This window comes from Lonchura striata, chromosome 24 (genome assembly GCF_046129695.1).
Source record: "Lonchura striata isolate bLonStr1 chromosome 24, bLonStr1.mat, whole genome shotgun sequence".
Classification (NCBI taxonomy): domain Eukaryota; kingdom Metazoa; phylum Chordata; class Aves; order Passeriformes; family Estrildidae; genus Lonchura; species Lonchura striata.
The window spans coordinates 6,316,650-6,338,341 of record NC_134626.1 but is presented as its reverse complement, the minus strand read 5'-3'; the positions used below and the strand labels follow the sequence as shown (position 1 = coordinate 6,338,341).

General features: G+C 46.2%; 1 protein-coding gene across 3 annotated transcripts; it reads right to left on the bottom strand.

Annotated features, from left to right (window-relative positions):
* Positions 1–793: 793 nt before the first annotated feature.
* HP1BP3 (heterochromatin protein 1 binding protein 3) lies at positions 794–21,492 on the bottom strand. Of its 3 annotated transcripts, XM_021537891.2 has the most exons (13): positions 21,424–21,486; positions 13,749–13,946; positions 13,234–13,336; positions 11,861–12,011; positions 11,339–11,498; positions 10,159–10,302; positions 9,273–9,353; positions 7,397–7,551; positions 6,599–6,689; positions 5,768–5,927; positions 3,697–3,808; positions 2,642–2,779; positions 794–1,928 (listed from the first exon to the last, which is right to left on the bottom strand). In XM_021537891.2, the coding sequence occupies exons 2-13, from the start codon at positions 13,842–13,844 to the stop codon at positions 1,643–1,645; spliced, it is 1,677 nt and encodes a 558-aa protein (XP_021393566.1). In that variant the 5' UTR covers positions 13,845–13,946; positions 21,424–21,486; the 3' UTR covers positions 794–1,642. The 3 variants fall into 3 exon arrangements, with proteins under 3 accessions (XP_021393566.1, XP_077644315.1, XP_077644316.1); XM_077788189.1 differs by lacking the exon at positions 13,749–13,946 and having other exon boundaries at positions 21,424–21,492; XM_077788190.1 differs by lacking the exon at positions 13,749–13,946 and having other exon boundaries at positions 13,234–13,368; positions 21,424–21,464.
* Positions 21,493–21,692: the final 200 nt, after the last annotated feature.

Sequence of the window (21,692 nt, the reverse complement as noted above, 5' to 3'; positions counted from 1 at the left end):
AAAAAGGCCAGCACTGGGGTGAAGACTCCTTTTCCCCATAAATATGCCAACACTGAAAAGCTTCTCCAATTCATCTCACCACAATGGCAACAAACCCCATGGCTTTGGTACAAGAAGCCCCAGGAACAAGCCATTAACTAATGTTCCTAATTGCTTTACATTCCTGTGGATCATTCTTTGATCAGAGCTTTCACTCTGTTTCCCATCAGCTGTGATTTCTAACCTGCTGTTTGTACCCTTCTTACAGGGCTGGGAACAATTTAGGCCATTTCTACAGGAATTTTTTAACTCCCAGCTAGAGGTAGCACACTGAGACAGCAGCTGAAAAGAATAAATTCAATGAAGCTGTTTTCTCCCTTTCTGTGTAACTCCCCTCCTCACAGCTCTTTACAGCAGCACGTTGGAGACTGTCAGGTTCCATTGGCATCGCTGCCCCAGGTTGGCAGAGCGGGGAGGTGGTGAGCTCTGAAGGCAGGTGCTGCTCTGTGGAGCAGGGCTGGGGGAGAAGGTTTCAGCTGGGATTTTTGTCCTCAGTGATAAGGGGAGAAGAGGACCAGCAAGAGGTTGCAACAGAGCTTTTTTTTCTCACTCACCTTTGTCTCCAGAGAAACCAAGGAAGAAAAAGGTCAGGAGTTGGTCCAACTACAGAGCTTGGCGGTGGCTCAGGCTAAATCATGCTGACTTTGAACAAAGATCTGCCTCTGCAGCAATCCGTGGTGACTGTATTCCCTCTTCTCTACCTTTCCAGGAGGAGAAGCTGGGGCGAGGAGAGAATGGACATAGAAAGCAGGCCTGGAATCTAGTTTCATTTTATTTTAGCAAACCGCATGTTCTTCACTTATCAACATCTCTACATTAGCAATTGTATAGCTTTCCAACTTCTCTTTAAAAAAGGGTAAACAAAAGGTGACAAACTCAGGCTTTTCATCTCTTAAAAACATTTCAAAGTTGGATTCAAGAAGACTTTGATATATTTTGGTTTTAAGGTAACAGATGTGGTGTGGAAACACTAATTCAAATCACCCGCCTAACCAAGAGCTGCCCCTTTTGGAGCCCCTCTGGCATCAGACCCTCAGGAGACGCCAAGGATCCAACTCAGCAGCCACCCCTGGGCCCATGGCTGAGGAGAGCAGCACCTCGGGGCTCAGTGCAAGTGCTGTCTGTACACAGCTCCCTCATGGGAGCGCCAAGGACCCCGGCATGCAGGGATCTAGGGAGGACTCCTCTGCCATGGCACCTTCTCAGTAAAGAATCACATTCCCCCAATCATCTTGTTCCTGCTGTCTAAAGATATAAAGATCTTCTTTGAAGAATTGTTTTAAAAGCCACCCTCCCCCCTGAAACCCACGTGGAACACCATAAATGTACAGATTAGAGACGTCCTAGAAAAGTCCTAAAATTATTGCAGAAAGTAAAGATGACTCGTTCCAGGGGAGGGGTAGGCACGAGGCACAGCATTGAGATCTAATGAATGCTCGGGTTGGTTTGATTTAGTTTTCAGCTTTTCCCCATCATTCAAGAAAAAAAAATTAAAAAAAAATTAAAGAAGTATTTAAGCATCAGAACTAAAATACAAATGCACGTTGACTTATAAAACAAGATTGTGGATTTGACCATGGGATTCCCTGACACTGGAAACATTTTACTTTTTTGCCCGGAGAGATTTCCTCATGGTAGATTTGCCCTTGGCAGAGGGCTTCACTTCCTTCCTTCCACTGGCTGCTGGTTTCTTAGAAGAGCTGCCACTGGAGGCTTTCTTGATGGCTGGGGCTGCTGGTTTGGCTTTCTTAGCAGGGGTTTTGACCTTGGGAGGGGGCTTTGCTTTGCCCCGGCGGGGGGTGGGGGTTTTCCTTGGCTTGGGTTTGGACTCTCTTCGCTTCATCGGAGGGGCCCTGCTCCGGGATTTGGGGGGTGGTCTCTTCTGCATCCTGTCAGGAAGAGACAGCACAGAAACTCAGTGGAGGCACAAACGGTACCCAGAGCAGAGCTGCTGTCAGCAATTTGCATAAATGAAGCACATCTTGGCATCCCTGTCCTTTGCCAGCACATTCCATGAGCTAAATCCCAAAGAGCAAGAGCTCCTCTGGTAGCTCTACACTGAGCACTTCCCATCTCCACAGAGCTGCCAGCTTACAACCCCTTTGTTAGGCAAATAAACATATAAATAATGACAGTGAATCAGTCAGCTGTCAGAACAATTAAGAGCCCTAAGCACTATCTCTCTCTCTAAATGGGATTTTATTACTTAACAAACAACACTCATATTAAGTCCAAATTCTGAGTGAGGCTGGTCTCATATCTGGCTACAGAGCTGCAAATAATTACTGTAGGGATGAATTATTTTAAGGAAAAAATAAATATAAAAATTTCCATGCAAAACATCACACTTTCTAAAGCAGGAGACTAAAGGCAATGCAAAGAATAAACACAGGCTCTCTCTCATCTGGAGGAGAAAAGGGAAGGCTTCAAATTATGGAATGGGGGAGGTCAGTACCTCTGGAATAAGGAATAATTAGAAACTCCTGCCAACACCTGTGGATAGGTGACCATACCAAGAACACACACACACCTGAGCACTCTACAGCTGTGACAGACATTTATTTCATCCAAAGGAGCCCACACAGCTCTCATGCTGCCATACCTCTTCTTTGGTGGTGGCTCTTCCTCCTCAGACTCTTCCTCTTCAGATTCTTCTTCCTCCTCAGATTCTTCCTCTTCTTCCTCATCAGATTCCTCAGAATCCTCATCCTGCTGCTTCTCTGGATAGAGCACATCTGGGCTACAAGAGGGGTCTGGTCAGGGCATGATTTGCTTCTAAGGCACAACTCCAGGGTAAGCAAGCCCCGGGTAACACTGGCTCTCCTCTGGCACTGCAGCTTCCCCCTAAGGTTACAGCTTTAGTCCAATCCAGAAATACCCCCAGGAATTCTGTGATTGCTGCTGTCCCAAACCAAGGTTATTTAGTCTCTGCAATGGCAGAAACACGACAGCCTGGGAACGTACCAGCCCTAAGCTGTCCCTTCTCCATTTCTCCATTTTTCCTATCCCTCATTGCTCCTTCCCTGCGAACCCAGGGAGAGGAACAGCAAAGGGGCAGGATCAGACCCCAGCAGCTAAGCATGGCTGAAGCTGTGGGGGCTCACATGTGCAATAAAGGGGGCTGGGGAGCAGGCACTTCAATGACTGTGCTGCCATTTGGCTCTTTCTGGGACACCAAGGCCTCATCCTAGGTCTCCACATGGCCCAGCACAGTATCAGCTCACAGGAGAAGAAAGGCTGGTTTAGACTCAGTAACTAAACTAGGTCATCCTCCCTCCTCCCACTTCTCCACCCTTAAGGAAGGAACATCTGGGTCCTGCTCCTTAGGAGCATCCTGGCATGGAGAACCCACCCCAGTCCCTGCTCAGGTGAATTGGTTTTAGCACAGAACAATGAAATAGCCCAACTTGCAACAAAATCAGCACAACAGACTACCTGAGAACACTGAGCCCTTAAAAGTTTCCCTTCCTAATGAAGTCAGCTTTCTGTTCACCCGTGTAATGCCATTATCCAGAATATGGATGACAATGTGGCAGTTCACCAGTGATTAAACCCTCCACAACTTCCCTGTAAATAGGAGGTTGGCTCATGATCTTCAGCTCTGATACTTGAGCTGTGCAAAACTCCTGAACATAATTTTACAGACCAGATCTTTACCTGGGGTAATAAGGGAAGCAAAGCTGAAAGGTTCCACTGAAGCCCTTCCCAGAAATTTGCTCCATCCAGCCATTCTTCTCACATTTCTGCAGGGTTCTCTTCAGTAGATGCACTGTGAAAAAGAAATCAGAGAAAGGTTGTGTTACTATCTTTATACTCTTGTCTGATCTTACTGCTCTCTACTGTGTCCTCTGAAATCAGAGCTGGAGTCAGGATGGGAAATCCTCTCCATCAATTTGAGCAAGATACAAGATATTGTTCCTGAGCACCTGTAAGAGTGGCTTTAAACTCTCCAAAAGAAGGAATCGAGAACAGTGCACATGTCCAATGTCATGATCATGGGATGCTCCTTCATAAGTCATTTGGGAGCACCATGTAACCACCACTGTCCAGATTTAACCCAGGTCTCAGAATGTCCTCTAAAGTGTGTTTTAAAACAAGCCTTTTACCCTGGTTTTGATCTCCTCATATCCTAAATGTTGTATGTGCTGCATCTTTCCCCATACTGTGGTTTGCTTTGTGTTTTGCTTTTTAAAGGGTAAAATATCTGGTCTAGAAATACAACAAATGAACTTCTTACTCCAGACTTTTATTCCAGCCATTCCATTGTGTACTGTGTAAGAACTGAAACTCAAACTGTGCAAATACAGGGGATCTTTGTCTCTGGCAAAGGTCTTGGGTTCTTTAGTCAGTTCAGAAACATTTTCAGCTTGAATTAGAGGGGCCATTTACATATTGAGCTCCCAGGAAAAAACAAGGTTTACTCTCAAGTATGTTCCAAAGTTTTTATAACCACAAGGCAGGTTTTACTCTGGGTATCAAAGGTCAATAACAGCATGCAAGGGATTTGACTCCAGTCAAGTCCAGTTCTGAGATGAGGCATAAACTGGGGGAGACAGCAGAGCTGTGCTCTGCAGTGTGTACCCGCCTGCTTTTCACATCTCACCAGATCTTCCTCTAGTTCTCTCAGAACAAAGCAGAGATCATCAAAATTCCTTTTATGTAATGGAAGGAGAAAGAAAACAACAGATTGCAAGCTGAGATTTCCTTATTGGCCTTGCAGGAGTGACAAGCATTGGAGGCTGGCTCAACACAGGCCCTAAGGACCAGGGACATTTCCAATGGTCCTGAAAATAAACCATGGGAGAGCTTAGGAAGACTGGAACCTATTTTCCCTGGCCCAAGATTAACAAGTCACACCCAACATTAATTTCTAATTGGCAGAAGGCCTCAGGGCAGCTTCTTAGTCCTGGAACCTGTGCTGTGTGTCAGTAACCCTGCACCAAACAGCTGTGTTGATGCTGTGCTCCAGCTCCAGGTAAAGACTGTGGGATCAGAAATCTCCTCTCTGCTCCTGAGGAATGGCACCAGCTCAGTGACACCACAGGAACAAACTGATCTATGTTCAGGTTTGAGCAGAGACCACTGTGACCCCAGTCTGTCTCTACGGACCTCCAGCATCATCCAATTGCATGGGGGCTCAGCCCAAATAACCCAAATAAGCCACCAGAACATCTGCTTGAAAGCCTCTGCTCAAGCAAAAGTCAAACCAGACATTAGTGTCACTCCTGGGAACAAAGACATGCCAAATCACCCTTCCAAACAGAATACAATTGGCTTTCTCCTTATTTGCTTGGCCTTTTAAAAATCAGATGCAAAGTAGGGTCTCAAACAAATCAGTAAGAGAGGTGCTCATGAATTTTTAAAAAAAGTTAAACTACACAAGTTCTCTAAATAAAAAGCAATTAGGAACTGCATTGATGCCAAGCTGCTGTCCCTTTCAAAGCAGAGAGATATGAAATCAACTTGATGATTTAAGAACAATGAAGTACTTAAATACTATTCCCCCTTCCTGGCTATAGACAAGAGAATCATGCATTCTGTCTCAGGAACTGGCTTGAAAGCAACTGATAGAACAAAAACCACAGAGCATCTCTGCAGCACAAAGGGCTGAGCAGCTGCAGCTCCCTGCAAGCTCAACAGAGCAGTTTAAAGGTGCTGCACAGGCACATCTGCAGCTGCAGGACTCTCAGCATGCAGAATAGAAGTGGTACAGGGATCAGTACTTTACCCTGCAAGTTGGAGTTGGTCCCTGGGTAATTTTCCAGGATATACTTCTTCAGGGCTGTGGTGGAGCAGGTCTTCGGTTCATTCATGGCCGCAATAGCAGACAGGATGGCATCTTCCATCAGAGTCCCACCCAGCAGGGGCTTCTCCCCTGATTTCTTCAGCTATTTTCCAAGGAGGAAGAGAAAAGCATCAAGACAAAATTCTCCCAAACCAGGTCAGGACAAGCTCCTCTGCACCAGGTGGGTCGGCGCTCCTGCATTAGCACAGATATGTTTAATATTAAAACACTGCACAGGGAACGCTGCTCTCCCAGCTATAGGTGGGAGGACAGGCCTAGTCAGTCAGCTGGCCTGGGGGGCTTTATCAGCAACACCTCAGCCCAGCTCCCAAATACACTGCAAAGACGTGGCAGTCTAAGGGCTTATTGCTCAGGGGAGGAAAGAGCAAAATAAATCACATCTTCCTCCATCCCACGGACCAAATGTACCCAAGAGATTTCCGTGGCACACACATGAGTAAAAGATGTTGCGGGCATCTGGGGTACCTGCTGCACTTCCAGTGAGGGATGGAAAGGAAAGCTTACCACACCAGCTCCCTATTGTGCTGGTGAGTCAGAGCTGAGCAGTGCATGCAGCACGCTCAGCGAGGGAACAGGGGTCTGCTCCTGAAATGGAGACCAAGAGGAGAACAAGAGGCCTACTGCTTCATAGCTGGACAAGCACTGAGCATGTCAGACTGCTGGAGAAATGGCAACCCAGGGAAACCAGGGGACAGGGCGCAGTAACTGACATCCGAGGCTTGTGGTCAATAAGGATTGAACCCAGTCTCTGACCTGGAATGTCCCAGATGCTCCCTTTCCTGTGATCTGCTCTAACTGGCCCTTCTCTACAGCTCTCTGCAGGGCATTCTTCAGCAGCTGGGGTCTGAAACACAGGAGGAGAAAGCTTTACTGACACACACTGACAGCTCCAAAAACAAACAGAGAAACAGAGCTTTGCAGCGTGTGAGCAGAGCAGCACTTAGAGTGTCTGCCTACATGCAGACACTTTACATGGAGACCTGTCAGCGAGGCTCGTTGCCCGGGCACCACGCTGGGAGCTGAGCAGCGGCGTGGGCTCAGTGTCACAGCAGCTCCGGGCACGCGGCCCTGCCAAGGGTCCACTCACCTTGAGCAGCACATTTGGATGTGGTGGGCACTCAGCTCACAGGCAAACAAGGGCTGACAAAACCCTGTTACAGGTGACACGCAGGCTTTTCCTAGTTTTGCTTCCCAAGCTTCAATCTGCTCCACACAGGTCAGCTTAAAGATTACTGTACATACATGCTGCCTTAAAGCATCCAGATCCAAGGAGCATGAGACTCCAAGGAGAGCCCTTCACATCCAGGCAGTAAAGGGATGTGGGTATCGTTAAGGTGTGCAGAACAGCACTGCTGGTGGTGTCAGGAACAAAGATGGGATGTGGAGGGATGCAGGAAAAGGCACAGCTTTTCCTCAAGCTTTCCCACAGGCCCTGCAACTCAGAGCAGCACCTGGCTTACCTACCAGATTGAATCATTGAGAAATGAGACAGAACCAGAGGAGGGCCCAGTTTCCCCAGTCCTCTGCTTCCTTAAGCAACTCCAGACTTACCTTATATCTACTTTGAGTTTGGGGTAATACTGAGACACATATTTCTTGATCAGGCTGTAAGAAGCTTCCTTGGGCTCACACAGGCGGGTGAAGGCCAGCGGCAGGACGTCCTCCAGCTTCACCTGCTGCTCTGTGCTCAGAGCAGAAGTGCTTTTCTGAAACACACAGACTTGTATGCATCAGCAGGGCCTAAAACTCTGGGTTTTTGAACCAGCAATGCACATGTGGGGATAAGTGCTCCTGCCATTGGCTGCTGAGCTGGAAACTCAGGAGCTGTAAGGCAGTTCTTTATCAACTTAAAACAGTTTGCAGCTTAAGAGATATACAGAAAATCTGGCTGAATTGTCATAGGAGTTTTAGAAAGACTTTACAAATAAAAATTGCTGAGTACCTAACATCTGTATTTTTAATTACTTCCTTCCTCTTGCTATAGATGGTTTCCTCTGCCACACTTCAGTGAGACAGAAGAAAAATCATAGAATCACAGAATTACTCAGTCTGGAAAAGCTTTCCAAGATCATCAAGTCCAAACATTAACTCAGCACTGACATGTTCACCACCAGACCATGTTCCCAAGTGCCACATCTGCAGGTTTTTTTAAGAATTTCAGGGATGGTGACTCTCTGGATCCTCTGTGCCAATGCTTTATAACCCTTTCTGTGAAGATGATGATACATGCTGACACAAAACTTAAAACTCAAAGACAGAATTTGTTTACATAAATCAAGTCTTCTTCCCCAAAATGAACAGTTAAACAGGATTCTTTTTATTTTTTTTCCAAATAACACAATAAAATCTTGATTGAAGCCAACATTCCCTTCTGAGTTTTCCTCCACCACTTTTGTTACTATGAGAGGGGACGATTAGGGAAAAATGGTCTGTGCTTTATACAGAAAATGTGCTGAAGTTCAGTGATTTGATGCTGAACAGCAGCTCTGCAAACAGTGCAATGGGTGAGGGAGCTGCTCCCTTGACAGCCAAATTCATCCAAAACATTTGCTTTGCTGCAACGCAGAGAAAGTAACTGGTAACAAAGACACCCATATGCTGCAGAGAGAGGTGATGTGTCAGCAGGTATCAGCTGCCTTGCTCACACTTCTTATGGAGCCAGTGAGCTCTGTTTAAGAGCTCAATAATTCCACTACAATTAGTTTCTTCCAGGGCCCTATACCAGGTTCAATTTTAGGGCTTTTGGTCTCACCAGGAGGCAAGAGCTGACCACCAAGGTGTTACATGTCTAATGTCACCTGTCTAATCCCAAGGGATTGGCAATTCCAGCTAAACATTTTGTAACTGCAGCGTTAGGAATGTGTTTCACACACTCAACACAGCATGGAGTGGAGATCAGAAGTGCTGGGACCACAACTAACTGTGAAGCTCAATAAACCATCCTCTTTCCCAACAACACCAAGCATCAGCAGCTTTCTTCCAGAAGCCTTAAGATATTTTCTTCTTCCTCCCATTGTCCTCAAAGCTGATGGGAAAACATTCCTCTCAGTCCTAAAGACTTCCCTTTATCTACACAACACGTAAAACACACAGAGCAGTACCATAAAACTCTCTTCCAATACCTGAGAAGCACTTCTCTCTGCCTAGTAAAGACAGAAGAAGAGTTTCATGGTAATTCAGTTTTCTGTCTCTGAACCAAAGCCTAGGGGGTTAATGTAAACATTTTAAAACTGAGATTTTGATCATTCGACTTGGGTTTAATTCCTCACAGTAGCTTTCTGATACCAGTGGGATGAGTGTTTTAATTGCTGTACTTGGGGAGAAAAAGCACAGGAAGGAAGAGAACACTGGGTTGAGAATGTTGGGTAAGGTACATGTGTTTCAGTGCAGTACATTTCAGAGTGTTGTTTAAAATGATCCATCTTACCTTTCTGTCTCTGGATTTTGGAACAGTTTTTCCTGCATTAGACACCACCACAAAGCTCCCAGAAGCTCCCTTTCCTTTCACCTGGTTCAAGAGAAAGTAACAGAGTAACTCAGGATACTAACAACCTGAGAGGAACTTATCATGATGCAGATTTTGAATGCACTGTCACCCTGCAGTGGGTTTTTATGGCAGAGGCCTGACTTGAACCCATTGAAACTTCAGTAAGATCAGAAACTGCAGCCAGACATTGGGACATACTCTGCTGTGCTGACCAGGAGATCCTGACAGATAACACAGGCAAAAATTAAAGTGTTAAAACCCACACTGCTGCAAAAGTGACACTGTGGGACTCATGTGCTGCTGCAATGCTGTGTGACACAACACCCAGAAATGGCAGGAATTGCACAAAAACCAACGGTGTCGAGAATGCAACTGACACAACAGTGCTGAAATCCTGCCAGTGTCCAACAAAGCAGTGACAGAGGTTGAGGAACCTCCACGAGGGGGAACATGCTCATTCCACAGACTTTCTAATGGAGTTAAGGAATTCCTATGCAGTTCCCAAAACCATGGAATGGTTTTGGCTGGAGGGGATCTTAAAAATCACCCAGTTCTACCCCTGCCGTGGGCAGGGACACATTCCATTATCCCAGGTTGCTCCAAGCCCATCCAACCTGGCCTTGAACACTGCCAGGGATGGGGCAGCCACAGCTGCTCTGGGCAGCCAGTGCCAGGGCCTCCTCACCCCCCAGGGAAGGATCATTTTCCAATACCTCATCTAACTCTGCTCTTTGGCACTATGAAACTATTCCCCCTTGTCCTGGCACTCCAGGCCCTTGGAAATAGTCCCTCTTCAGCAATGCCATCTCCACAAAGCAGCTCTTACCTGCCTAATGATTCCCCTCTCCAGCTCCCTTTTCAGTGCTTGCTTCAGGAGGTATCCCCTCCTCTCCAGCTCCAGGGAAGGGTATTTGTGGATGATGTATTTCCTTATTGCAACGACCGAGGCACCGCTCTTCTGAAAGCAGGCCTGAAACAGACACAAAACATCAGAAACCACCTACACTGGAACTATCCTGAGTGGGGTGGAAGAACAGAGATCGGACTGATGCACACAGGCCACCACAGGGTGCCAGGACTGGCCTTTTCCCCACTGTGAATCAAGTATAAAACATGACTAACAAAATACTTAACTTTCCTCTTCTGGGTAGCTGAAGAGCAACACAAACAACACAAAAGCAGCACAGCAAGCACATATCTACTACTGCCCTGCTCTGAAGCCCTCACACAGAATGTCTTAAAATACAAATAGTTACCTTTTGCAGCACTGCACAACTGATTTACTAACATTTTATTAATGCCAGACTGAGTAATCATTAAGCCAGGACAACCTGCCAATTATTTTTTTAAGAAGATGGAGGATTGACATCAGTAAACTAGCAAAACTAGCAAAACCTAGTGAAGTTGTTTTAGTAACGTTCATCTTTTGAAGATAGATGGAAAGGCCATCTTGCAATTAAGGCGGGTGGAGTCCCCGCCTCCTCTGAAGGGAGCGACCAAGCCTTAGAGGGGGGCAGCAGCACAGCTACAACAGCAGAGATCTCCTCTGACAGTCAGGAGGGATAGAGTAAACCAGGACCAACTAAACCAAGACTTTGGAATGCAGGTTTACAGTATCTCCATCTGTACTGAGTTAGAGTAAGTTAATGCTGAAAGAAAGCACATGTATCAAATGGATGGATGAATGCAGGTAAATGAAGTCAAATATGGCTAGGAGGCACAGCAAACAAAATTATGACAGCAATCAACAAGGTTATGCCATCCTAGCTGTTCCTCATCATGTAATTAGGGAGGGAAACAAATTCTAAACAAAGATATCAGCTACGGGGCCCCTCATCACCCTCATGGACTCACATGTCAGCTCCATGGGCTTCCAGAACAAGCACAGCCATCTTACACATGCAGCTTCCTACTAATACACAGCACTGTCACCTGCACCTCAGCAAGCTGAAATTGTGTGTTTTAGAACACAGATTGAATAAAAACCACATTTGTGTCCTGCTGACCTTGATGGCCTCAGTTAAAATCGCATCCATTTTGGGCCGGGAGGTGGCTGCCATCTGAGTCTGCTTCTGTGCCCGAGCCAGCTGGCTGGCAGAGAGCGTAGCCCACGCAGGGATGGTCTTCTTCACCTTCTTCTCTTTCTCCTTAGTCTGATCCTTCTCACTTAGGGAAAATGCAGAGCAATAGTAAGACAGGAGGCACTAAAACAAGCCAACAAGCAGGACAAGAACAACAACAACAAAAAAAAAAGCCCAGAACATCTGACATTATTTAAATTAATGTAACTTAAAGACTACTTTGATGTTTCTATTAGTAAAAGAGAGACCTTGTATTGGTATTCAGCTTCACATGTTTGAGAACAGCAGCTCCACGTGATCAGGAGCTTCTTCCTTAAAGTATCTTAAGGAGATGCACCTTATGGCACTCATTTTCCTTTTCTCTCCCACCATCTTTTCTCTCTGTAGAGCCTGACTTCCTTCAGAATCCTACCCAAATCCCTGAATTCAGCACCAAGTAAGCCTTACTCCTTTTTGGTTTCTTCTGAGGACTTTGTTTCCTCCTTCCCTTCATTCTCAGGTTCCTTTGGCTGTTCTGCTTCACTGGATGCAGCAGGCAAGGTTTCAGTCTCTTGCTCTTCTCCAGCAGAGGCAGATTCCTCAGAGGTGACTTCTGCATCTAGAAAATGTGAAAAAGCATGAATTTACCATCCAAAACCAGCTTTTATTCTCTAGGAAGGTAGAGGGAACAAAACCCAAACTTAAGAACATACCCCACTAATTATTTCCCACCAATTTATTTTCACTAACTTAAATGTGTTATTTAAAAGCAATTTAAAAAGTGAAGAAAAGTACTGAAAAGAGCTTCCACAAAGGTCCAGTCAGCCTTCAAATGCCAGAATAACTACAAACAACATCATGCAATATTTTCACAATTAGCCAGTTCTAACAGTGTTCTTCTCTTAACTCCACAAGTTGCTGTTGATTCTAAGAAGTAGCTTTGCTTATGACCCAGTTGCTTTCAAACACAAAAGCACCTGAGGGATAATTACAATTCCATCACATTTTCCCAGACTTGGCAAAGTTTTGGGTGGCACGTGCATTGGCAGGAGCACTTGGATAGAAGGATCAAATCCAGTCAGAAATCAACTTACCAAGGAAATAAAAAAATAAAAAATACCTAAAAGTACATTTAGCTGAGAACTGGCCTTAGAGACTGGGCTGCCTACTAGATAAAATGCATATAAACTGAAATTCCAGACTTTTTGGATAAATAATTGCCCACCAACATTGCTCCGTGCAGCTTAAGCATTTCTGATCCATTCCTGTGCAGTTTTTCCATGGAGGCCTTTAAAATACACAGTGAATTAAGAGTAAGTTTTGTAGGCAGTCTTTTTAATTTGTGACATCAAATAGGATAAAGTCAGTGAAACCAATTGACTGCAGTAGTGAAATGACACATTCTGGGACACTGAGGCCAAGCTGCTAAGACCAGTCATGTTAATATCATTGCATGACACGTTGTGGTAAAACATTTTTACTCAGAAAAATTGAAAAAAAAATGGACTACTCTTTTTCCATTCATTAACTCCACCTTTTGATCTCAAACCATCTTTCTGATGCTACTGAAATTTCATAATTTCTTTACCCTAAAGGATGTGCAAACTTAAAAGGGACAATATTTAGCCATATTTTCATGTCTGGAGTGATACAGGGTATGAAAGACAAAACAAGTGGGTTCAGACTGAAAACAGTGTCTGCAAAACACAAATCCTGGAAAAGCCTGTGACAGGGAGCCAAACATTAATAATATTTGCATCCTGGCTGTAGGGTTTTCCAGGAGTTTCAGAACCAGCCTATGTTTGGATGTATATGAACCCCCTCTAGAGCCATGACTGTACCTGCTTTGACCTCTTCCCCTTCAGCAGGTTTGCTTTTGGGAGGAGTTTCCCGGGACGAAGCATTCACCGAGCGGCGGATTGGCATTGTGTCGTCTTCTACTTTCTACAAAAAGCATGTGAAAATCAGCACAGATGCTGGAAAGAATCAGAAAGTTTTGAAAAGGGATTAAAGTAAATCAAAGCAGCATAGGTAGAAATATTCTGGTTTGGATTTTTTAGGATGTTAAAAGACAGTAGCCCTCAAACCAGCTTCTTCAAAGCATACTAGGAGAGGATAGTTCCACATTTTATGGTTAGAAAAGAAATAATTTCAATTCCAAATTAAGTGAGATGAGCATTTGAGGATTTTGACAGGTATATCAACTCAGGGAAAGCAGGGAAGGGGAAGCAGAGTTTGTTAGACTCCCAGCTGAGTTTCCTAGAAGCAGGGCAGAAAGAGTACTGAGTAACCTTGAGCAGGACTGGAAGCCAAGGACTGATCCAAGGGCAAGCTTGGAGAAAGGGCCAGCCCCTACCTCACTTAACTTGTCCGTGTGGATCAGCTGAGCTCCCGTTAAGAGTGGAAGCGCCTTATGATGCACGGGTTCAGCTTCAGATAGATCAGTCGACATTTAAATTAATTTCTAGACCCAAGTGCAGGTAACTGTGGAGCCCCACGTTTTAACCCCAAGGACTTTTTCCTAATGGCTTTCACAGTGCAGTGAGGAGTCAACCTAAAGTACAGAAAAGATGTGGTGTAAAAATTAACAAAACAAAAACATCTGCATCCATGTATCTATCAAATTAAAGATTAAAAAGAAAAGGAAAAATGACTTACAGCTCATGACTAACACAACTGACAAACACTTGCATTCAACAAAGATGCTAAAACATGTGTGCAAACTGGTAAGCTATAGGTGGAGCAGAAATGGGAAAGGTGCAAGCCAGACCTGCTCCATTAGAAGATGGCTGAAAGATAAAAAGGCTCTTTAAGTTAAGGGCAAGCATTGATGAGAAGCAGTCATTGCACTGTGCCCTGCATGAGGGAACTCAGAGACTTTGGGTAAAAGCAGGAGCTGGCACCTGGAGCTAAGGCATTACACCATTACATCTGTCAGGCACAAGATACAAGCATTGGGAACCCAAGCCATGCTCCCTCAAACGATACTCCATGCAATTTAAAGAAATGAAGACATCTTTTGACAAAAAAAAAAAAAAAAGACAATCAGAAGAACAGTCTCATGCCTTCTACCAGAAAGCATAAGCTTGCAAAAGCTTTGCTCCAAACACATGCACTGTCGTGGATAACAAATGGGTTAAGCTTAGTTTAACCCTCATCAAGTCTCAGCCCCTACCACTATTATGCTTTTACAGCCTTTCTTACCTGCTGCCCATCTGCCTGCACTGGTCTCTCCTAGAGAGGGGCTCCACTAATTCCATCACAAAACCAGGATTCATTGGTTCATTCACTTCCTCTCAGCATTCCCTTTAAAAAGCTTCTGAGTATCCTCAGAGGCAAAGCCTCACCTCCAGCAGACCACGGCTGGACTTGTCCCAGTTGCATCCAAAAATCAAGCTCAGCCTGGCCTCCTCCCCTCCTGACAGAGAGACAGCCAAATGCCCCCGTTTTCACCTCCTCTGGGTGTCTCTTTTCACTCAGAAGGCAGGCACTTATCCAAAACTTTCTTTTTCAATAGGTATTTCTCCAGCCTGGGTATTTTCCTCTTGAACAGCCCCAGCCCTGCTTTCAAACTGACTTTCACCACAGTTTCAGCACTGCTCTCCCCATTGCACATCTCTGTACCACATCAACATTTTCTTGCCCAAAAATACAGTCCTGTCATTACTCAGCAGTGGGGATCCCTAATCAGTCAGAGGCACTTCTGACAGGAACTGAACAGCCACTCTCTGAAAACCCACAGAGAACTGGTCTTGCCTCAGCACCAGGGAAAGCAAAGCCCAACAGCACTGGATGTTTTCTTCTGAGGCCAAACAGAAAGATCAAAACACACCACATGCCAACAAAACAAAAAAATGAGATCAGTGAAGCTTTCTTGTGAAATGTCAGGATGTGAAAATATACTAATTGCCAACTAGAATATACAGAATTTAGCACAGCACTTAAAAAAATCTGGCCTGTTTTAAGGAACCTTTCTTCCTCAAGTGTGGGAAGTGAAAGGGAAAAAAAAAAAGAAAATTTTCACCAGTCTTTAGCTCAATATCCAGTGTTTCCTCTAGCAAGCAGAGTCTAAAGCCCTTTAAAAAAATGCCAGAATTTTGAACTGAGTCCTAAAATAACCAACTGTAGATTGCCCCAGAGGGAAATCAGTTGGGGACTACAAAAGATGCATTCCCTGGGATTAAAAACACACACAAGCCACACTGTAGCTGACATGGTCCTGGGGTTTAAGTATTTTTAAGCTGTGTAACCTGCATGACACATGCATGAAAACAGTACTCCCAACTTTGAGTTAAAATTCCCCAAGTTCTGGAAACCCTTTCGTTTATATGACTGTAAAAAGCACTGGAGTCTTTTTGCTCTCTAGAGTACAATTAAGCACAATTCCTCACTTCTGTGCCTACAGTACATGCAAACAAGCCAGGATCCAGCAGAAATTCAGGTTTGTTGAGTCCCTCTGGATCATCTCCTGCTCAAAAGGCCCAGGGAATCAAAGGGGCAGGAGGACAATCTCCTCCTGACTGCAAGGCACTGATCTCCAGGGGCCAGGTCAGAAGCTCCACCTCGTGAGAACATCCTCTCAGGGACTGTGCCTGCTCAGCTCATTTCTTTCCACAAGGGCATCAAAAGTGGTTTCTGCACTGCGCGTGAAGTATCAACCACATACAGGCCTGAATTCAGTTCATCAAAAAGATACAGTGAAAAAAGAGAGTTTTGCAATGACAATGTAGACAATCTCATTCCCCTCTCCAAATACACCAGATCCATGTAAAGGAGAGATCAAGTCACCCAAGCCAGCTGTTACTTGGACACACGATTTCAAAAGACAACTTTAAACAGGAACCACAGCTACAATCACAACCATCACCCAATAAAAAAAAGTAACAACTGGGTTTTACATTTACACAAACATCAAACAAACGTTGTGCCTTGAAAGGGGGTAGAAGCCACCAGCTGAGGATGCAGTTTTCAAGGTGGCTGTTGGGTGATTTCACTGAACATTTAAAACTAATCAACTGTCAGAAAAATATCATCACATCAGCAGTGAAAACACCACTGGGATACTAACCTTCACTAAAGTACAGGAAATCTCTCCTGACAGAGTTACATCTCCTTTTCTACAGGAAAACTACAGATTTCTATAGGTTCACAGGCTCCCAGACTATCATGAACTGGTTATTCCAAAGGAGGTAATCCAGCAAGGAGCTGATAAGCAACAAGCCCCCCGCAAACTCCTGGATTTCTAGATGAGCAGGAATGTGTCCACTCTCCCAGCTCAGGGAGTAGCTGCTAATGGAAGATCCAAAGATACAGAGAGTTTTTCAGGAACTACTCTGAACCCTCCATAGCAGTCTCCTCCTGAACTATCACATTATTAGGAACAAATAAAGGGAGGTTTCAGGTGAAACACATATTTGATAATATTTCCAAAGTGTGGAGTCCCTCCACTAATGTAAGAGACACAAGAATTAAAAAAAAATCATCTGAATTGTTGCATTTCTGCTGGCTGTAAGATTTTAAATTTAGCCTTCAACCTCCTTTGAGAGAAAATGCTTCAGGATGAATTAGGTTTTGAATATGGCAATCCAAGTGTCAGGCTGGCAGAAACTCCAACTGACAGGGACTCGGGGTAGGGTGAGCAGGCTGAAAACAAATATGCAATGGAAAAATAAGGAAGTGTGTCCAATCCTGGTCCAGTGGGGTGTCCCCTTACTGTCACATGACACCTAGGGGTGATTGATGTACTTAGATGTGACTGGGTACAAAGCACACGACACCAGCCTAGAAATGAGGTCAAAAATGGCTAAAAAAAGGTTTTATGCAGGTTAGAAGGCAGGGCAACAAGGGGTACAAATCCAACAACCTGACAAGTCATGCAAGCAAAAACAGCTGTTTGATATCAGGTCTTAGAAAGCACAGTAAAACTGGGTTTAAAAACCAGGCTATCGATTACTGACAATTATTTATTACTCTATAATGCACAAGAGTATTTAAATTACTTGGAAATTGCAAGGAAAAAAAAGCACAGGAAATGTTAATACTTCTGCAATTCCAAATCAAACATGCCAAAATGCATCACCTTCTAAACAGCAAGCTGCACAACTCTGTTAAGTCTTTGTCCCCCTGAAATCCTCCAAGCTGCTCCCTAAAAACCCAGCCCGGGTAGCAGCAGATCCATTGTCAAACCCTCAGTATCTACATGGTCACAGTATATAATCCAGCAACATCTCAGATACAACTGTGTCTGTCAGGAGTTCTCAGCTGGGGGTTCCACTGCCTGCCCACTGAGGCGTTCCAGCAAAAATCCTTTAGCTTTTCCAGCTCATGGAGCTGCCTGTGGGCTTGGCTAAATCAGCCCAGGAGTATTTAGTCATTTAATCCAGCCTAAAGTCCTGCAGATTAATAAAATATGTTATTGAATAAAGAATATAAAGTTAGTTCCAACTTCTGATCCTTATTTGTCAACCCACTTGGAAACTCCCTCGTATGTGCTGAGCACAGCTGGCATTCCCATCACTCCTGCTGCATCCAACAAGTTTTGTCCCGATCCTTAGGGCCACCATTCCCCAGGAGGTGTCCCAGCTCCCTGGAATGTCCCCAGATTCAGCCCCAAGGTCTGCTTTTGCAGCTCTCCTGCAGTGGAGGCTCCCAGGGCTCTGCTCCAGGCTACCTGAGCCCTGCACGGAGCAGCTTGTTTCAATTAACTGGGAGCAGTGGTCCAGCACACACCCCCAGAGCTCCCCACTTGCCAGGCAGCAATTCCTCAGCCTGTTTTACAGTGTCCATTTCCATCCCCTCCTTCCCTGCATAGGGTATGGGAGGAACAACAAACCCCATACTTCAGGGTCCAGGGGAGCACAGCAAAAATCCTTCACAGTTCTAGCATCCAACCGCAGGAATTCCTACATTCAGAGACCCAAAGGAGAGGTTTTTAAGCCTAAAAATATATTTTCATTTGAAAACATTTTCGTTCAGTGTTGAATTTGAGCCTCTGACTCCAAATGCCATGAATGCAACCCAACTTATTTGTCCCCTGTCCAACCCAACCTGTCCTGATTTTTATAGAACACAGCAAAAGTTAAACCTTGCCCTTCTGTGCACACAGATGCTCCTTTCACTGAAGATAAAAAAAAAAAAAAATTGGTACATTACTAGAGTGAGACTGATGCTCTGACCCAGGGCTGAGCTCAGCCCTTGTCTCTGTTAGGGTCCAACACCAGCAGCCCCAAGCCAGCCCAATCCCCATGTAGTAACCCCATGTAATTCCCATGAAGTAACCACCCATGCCCTACCTCCACTGTTCTCTACACAAAAACCATCAGCTCAACAGAAAACCACTACAGGTTTCTGATTCTCTCACCAACAATCTCTGACCTGCACAGAAGCCAGTAAGAACAGATCATTTCTGTTGCTTGGATTATTTTCCATTCCTACACCCAGGGGTTTTTCCTCACGTCCCCAAATAGCCACAGTCAGTGAGCAACTTAAATTACACCTAAAACTCACAGAAACCTCAGCCAAGGGACTAATATGAAGCAGAATTTCTGCCTGTATGGCTGTCTGAAAATAATCCTTCACCACACTGATGCTCAGGATCATGATGGTGACAAGCTCTGAGGAACAGTTAGGAGTTTTGAACAGTTTTTGGCTTGAATGGCCCTTGATCTAAATTCTACACACTCTATCTATGCCTCATGGCCACTGAGGGATGAAATCACCCTTGTTAGCATGCACAGGGTTCAGCTTTAAGTTTAAAACAAGCTCAGGTCACAAAGTTAAAACAACTCCAACATGAAAAATCCCCTGCTGAAAGTTTTCATAGCCTTGGATAAAATATCTTAATTCAGGATCCAACTTAATGAATTTTGACAAACTGCTGACACTTGAATGAAAATTTAGGCTGCAAGTGTTACGTACCAGGGTTTGAACCCTTTATAGGCCATCTCCTCCTTGCCTAGATAAATTTAAAACCACAGTATAAACCCTCCTCCCAACTACTACTTATTCAGCTATTAGTTATTATTCTACAGCCAAAACTATACATGACAAAAGCCATTATTCCATTGCAGTCTGTAAGAAATCTACCCACACTTCCCATTATAGTTCATCAATGTAACACTTTTATTCCCTCTCACAGAAGTTTAAATCCTCAGAGGACCCCAGGTCACTTGTAACAAAACGCTGCCAAAAGATTTACATGTCACTTTCTGCTGAAAGGGAAAAAAAAAAAAACCCACAGGAAAAGATATTCTGAAGACAAAAAAGCAATTCAAGGACCTTCTGCCTGACCAACATGCATGATGAATTGAGAAGAACATTAATTATAAAGCTCACACAGGTAAACAAGAGAATTCTTTAAAAAGTCACCTTTTTGCAAGGTATTTATACCAGGTTCTTCCCCCCAACAGGAATTATGTGTTTTTTTTCCCCTCTACTCATTCCTGATTTCCAAAGATCTCCCACTCTATCCAACAATTTTTTGAAGTCTCACCTGAGGAAGGTCTGTGCTCTCCTGCCCAGTCCATCAAACACCTCCCCTCCTGAACTGAACTCACCTCCCTCTCCCCTCACTGCTCTCATGGAGAAGGGACGCTGTTTACAAACACAAGCACTTCCGAACCTCTCCCGCCTCAATGGGAGCTGCTTGCCAAAGACTGCTGGCCAACTCTTTCTTGAAGATGCTAAAAATACTATTTATGGTCAAAGCAAACAAAAGTCACGTGCTGGGAAATCAGAGTGCAACACTTAACAGTTAGTTAAGCACGGGGAAGTGACACGGTCGCTAACCCAGAAATAATTCAGTAGGGCTCTTAAGAAGTGAGAAATACCCGAGTATCCGAGAAATACCACATCTGTAAACAAACTATCCAAGCGATCGTTCCCTGCTACACTGTATGAAGGAGAGAACACACCCACAACCTCACATAATCCAACTTTTCTTCTGTAGCACAAGCTGCGCAGTTCCCCAGTGTTTTGCAGACATTGGTTAGTGGGAAAAGAGTAAAAATACAGAAGGATTTGTTCTGAAGTGTTCCCAGTCTGGAGCTGTCCTCAGGTGGAGCAGGTAAGGTGATGGGGCCCCCTTGACCTGGCAAAAGCCACCCCAGAAACTGCTCCTTCACTCCTTAAATCTATGCGATGTTTTACCCAAAAACACGCCACAGCCTTGAGAGGCAAGAAGGATAGCGATACAGGAACGGAAGCCTGCCTGGAGCAGCCCCGCTGCAGAGTGGAATTTAACAGCTTTCTCCGTAGAGAACCTGAGCACTATGGGGAGGAGGGCGATTAACATTCCTTAAGCAGGCTGCGAGCACCGGGGCGCAGGGAGGCACTCGCAAGTGCCGGGAGCCTCACGCGTAGGTCTGTAGCCATCGCTATCGGCGCCGAGGGCGATTAGCGACCTCTTTTAGGAAGCGGAGACACACCGAGCCAGGCTGAGGCTCCCCTCGAGCGGCGGCACTTGCCGGGCGCTGAGGAAGCGAGTTAGTGCAGGCAAAACCCCGAACAACCGCACAGCCGAGCGGCCAAAGGCGGGAGGGCCGCGGCGGGAGCCAAGGCGCTCCCTAAGTTTATAAATAGCCATTATTTATTGTGTCGTGGCCCTGCCAGCCCCTTCCGCCGCTGACCTTCCCCGGGGCTCGCCCTGTGCCGGCGGGACGGGAGAGGCGTGCTTGAGGCGTGTTTGAGCCCCGCAGCTCCTTTGTGAGGCCCGCGGGCCCGCAGCCCGCCAGGCCCCGCCGGGCCCGGCGCCACCCGAGGCCGCCTCCTCGGGCCCGTGCCAGACCGAGCCCACCGCGACATCGAGCCGCGCCTACGCAGCGTGTCGCGACTCCCCGTCACGACAGCCCCGCTCCCCCAGGCCTGTCAGGGCAGGGAGGGCGGGGGGGGGACGCGCTGAGGGCAGTTCCGGCGCCCCTTCGGCGACGCCGTCAGGCCGCCCCCGCGCCTCGCGCGCAGCACCCGCGGCCTCCCGGGCGCGGCCCCGTGTCCCGCCCGGCGCGGCGCCGGGGGCGGGCGGGGCCGGGACTCACCGGGCCCGGCGGACACAAAGCGGCGGCGCCTCCAATGGCGGCGGCGGCGGCGGGACCGGGGGGGGGCGGCCGAGGGGAGGGGCGGAGCCGCGGCGCGAGGCGGGGGGGCGTGGCCGGGTGGCGCCGCCGGCCAATGGGAGGCCGCGGGCATTTTTCGAATGCCTCCCCCGCCCTCCGGCCCCACCGCCTCCACGTCGCGCGAGACTGCGCGTGCGCAACGGGGGGCGGGGAGCGGGGCTGCGCGCGCTTCCCGCCACCACGGCGCTGAG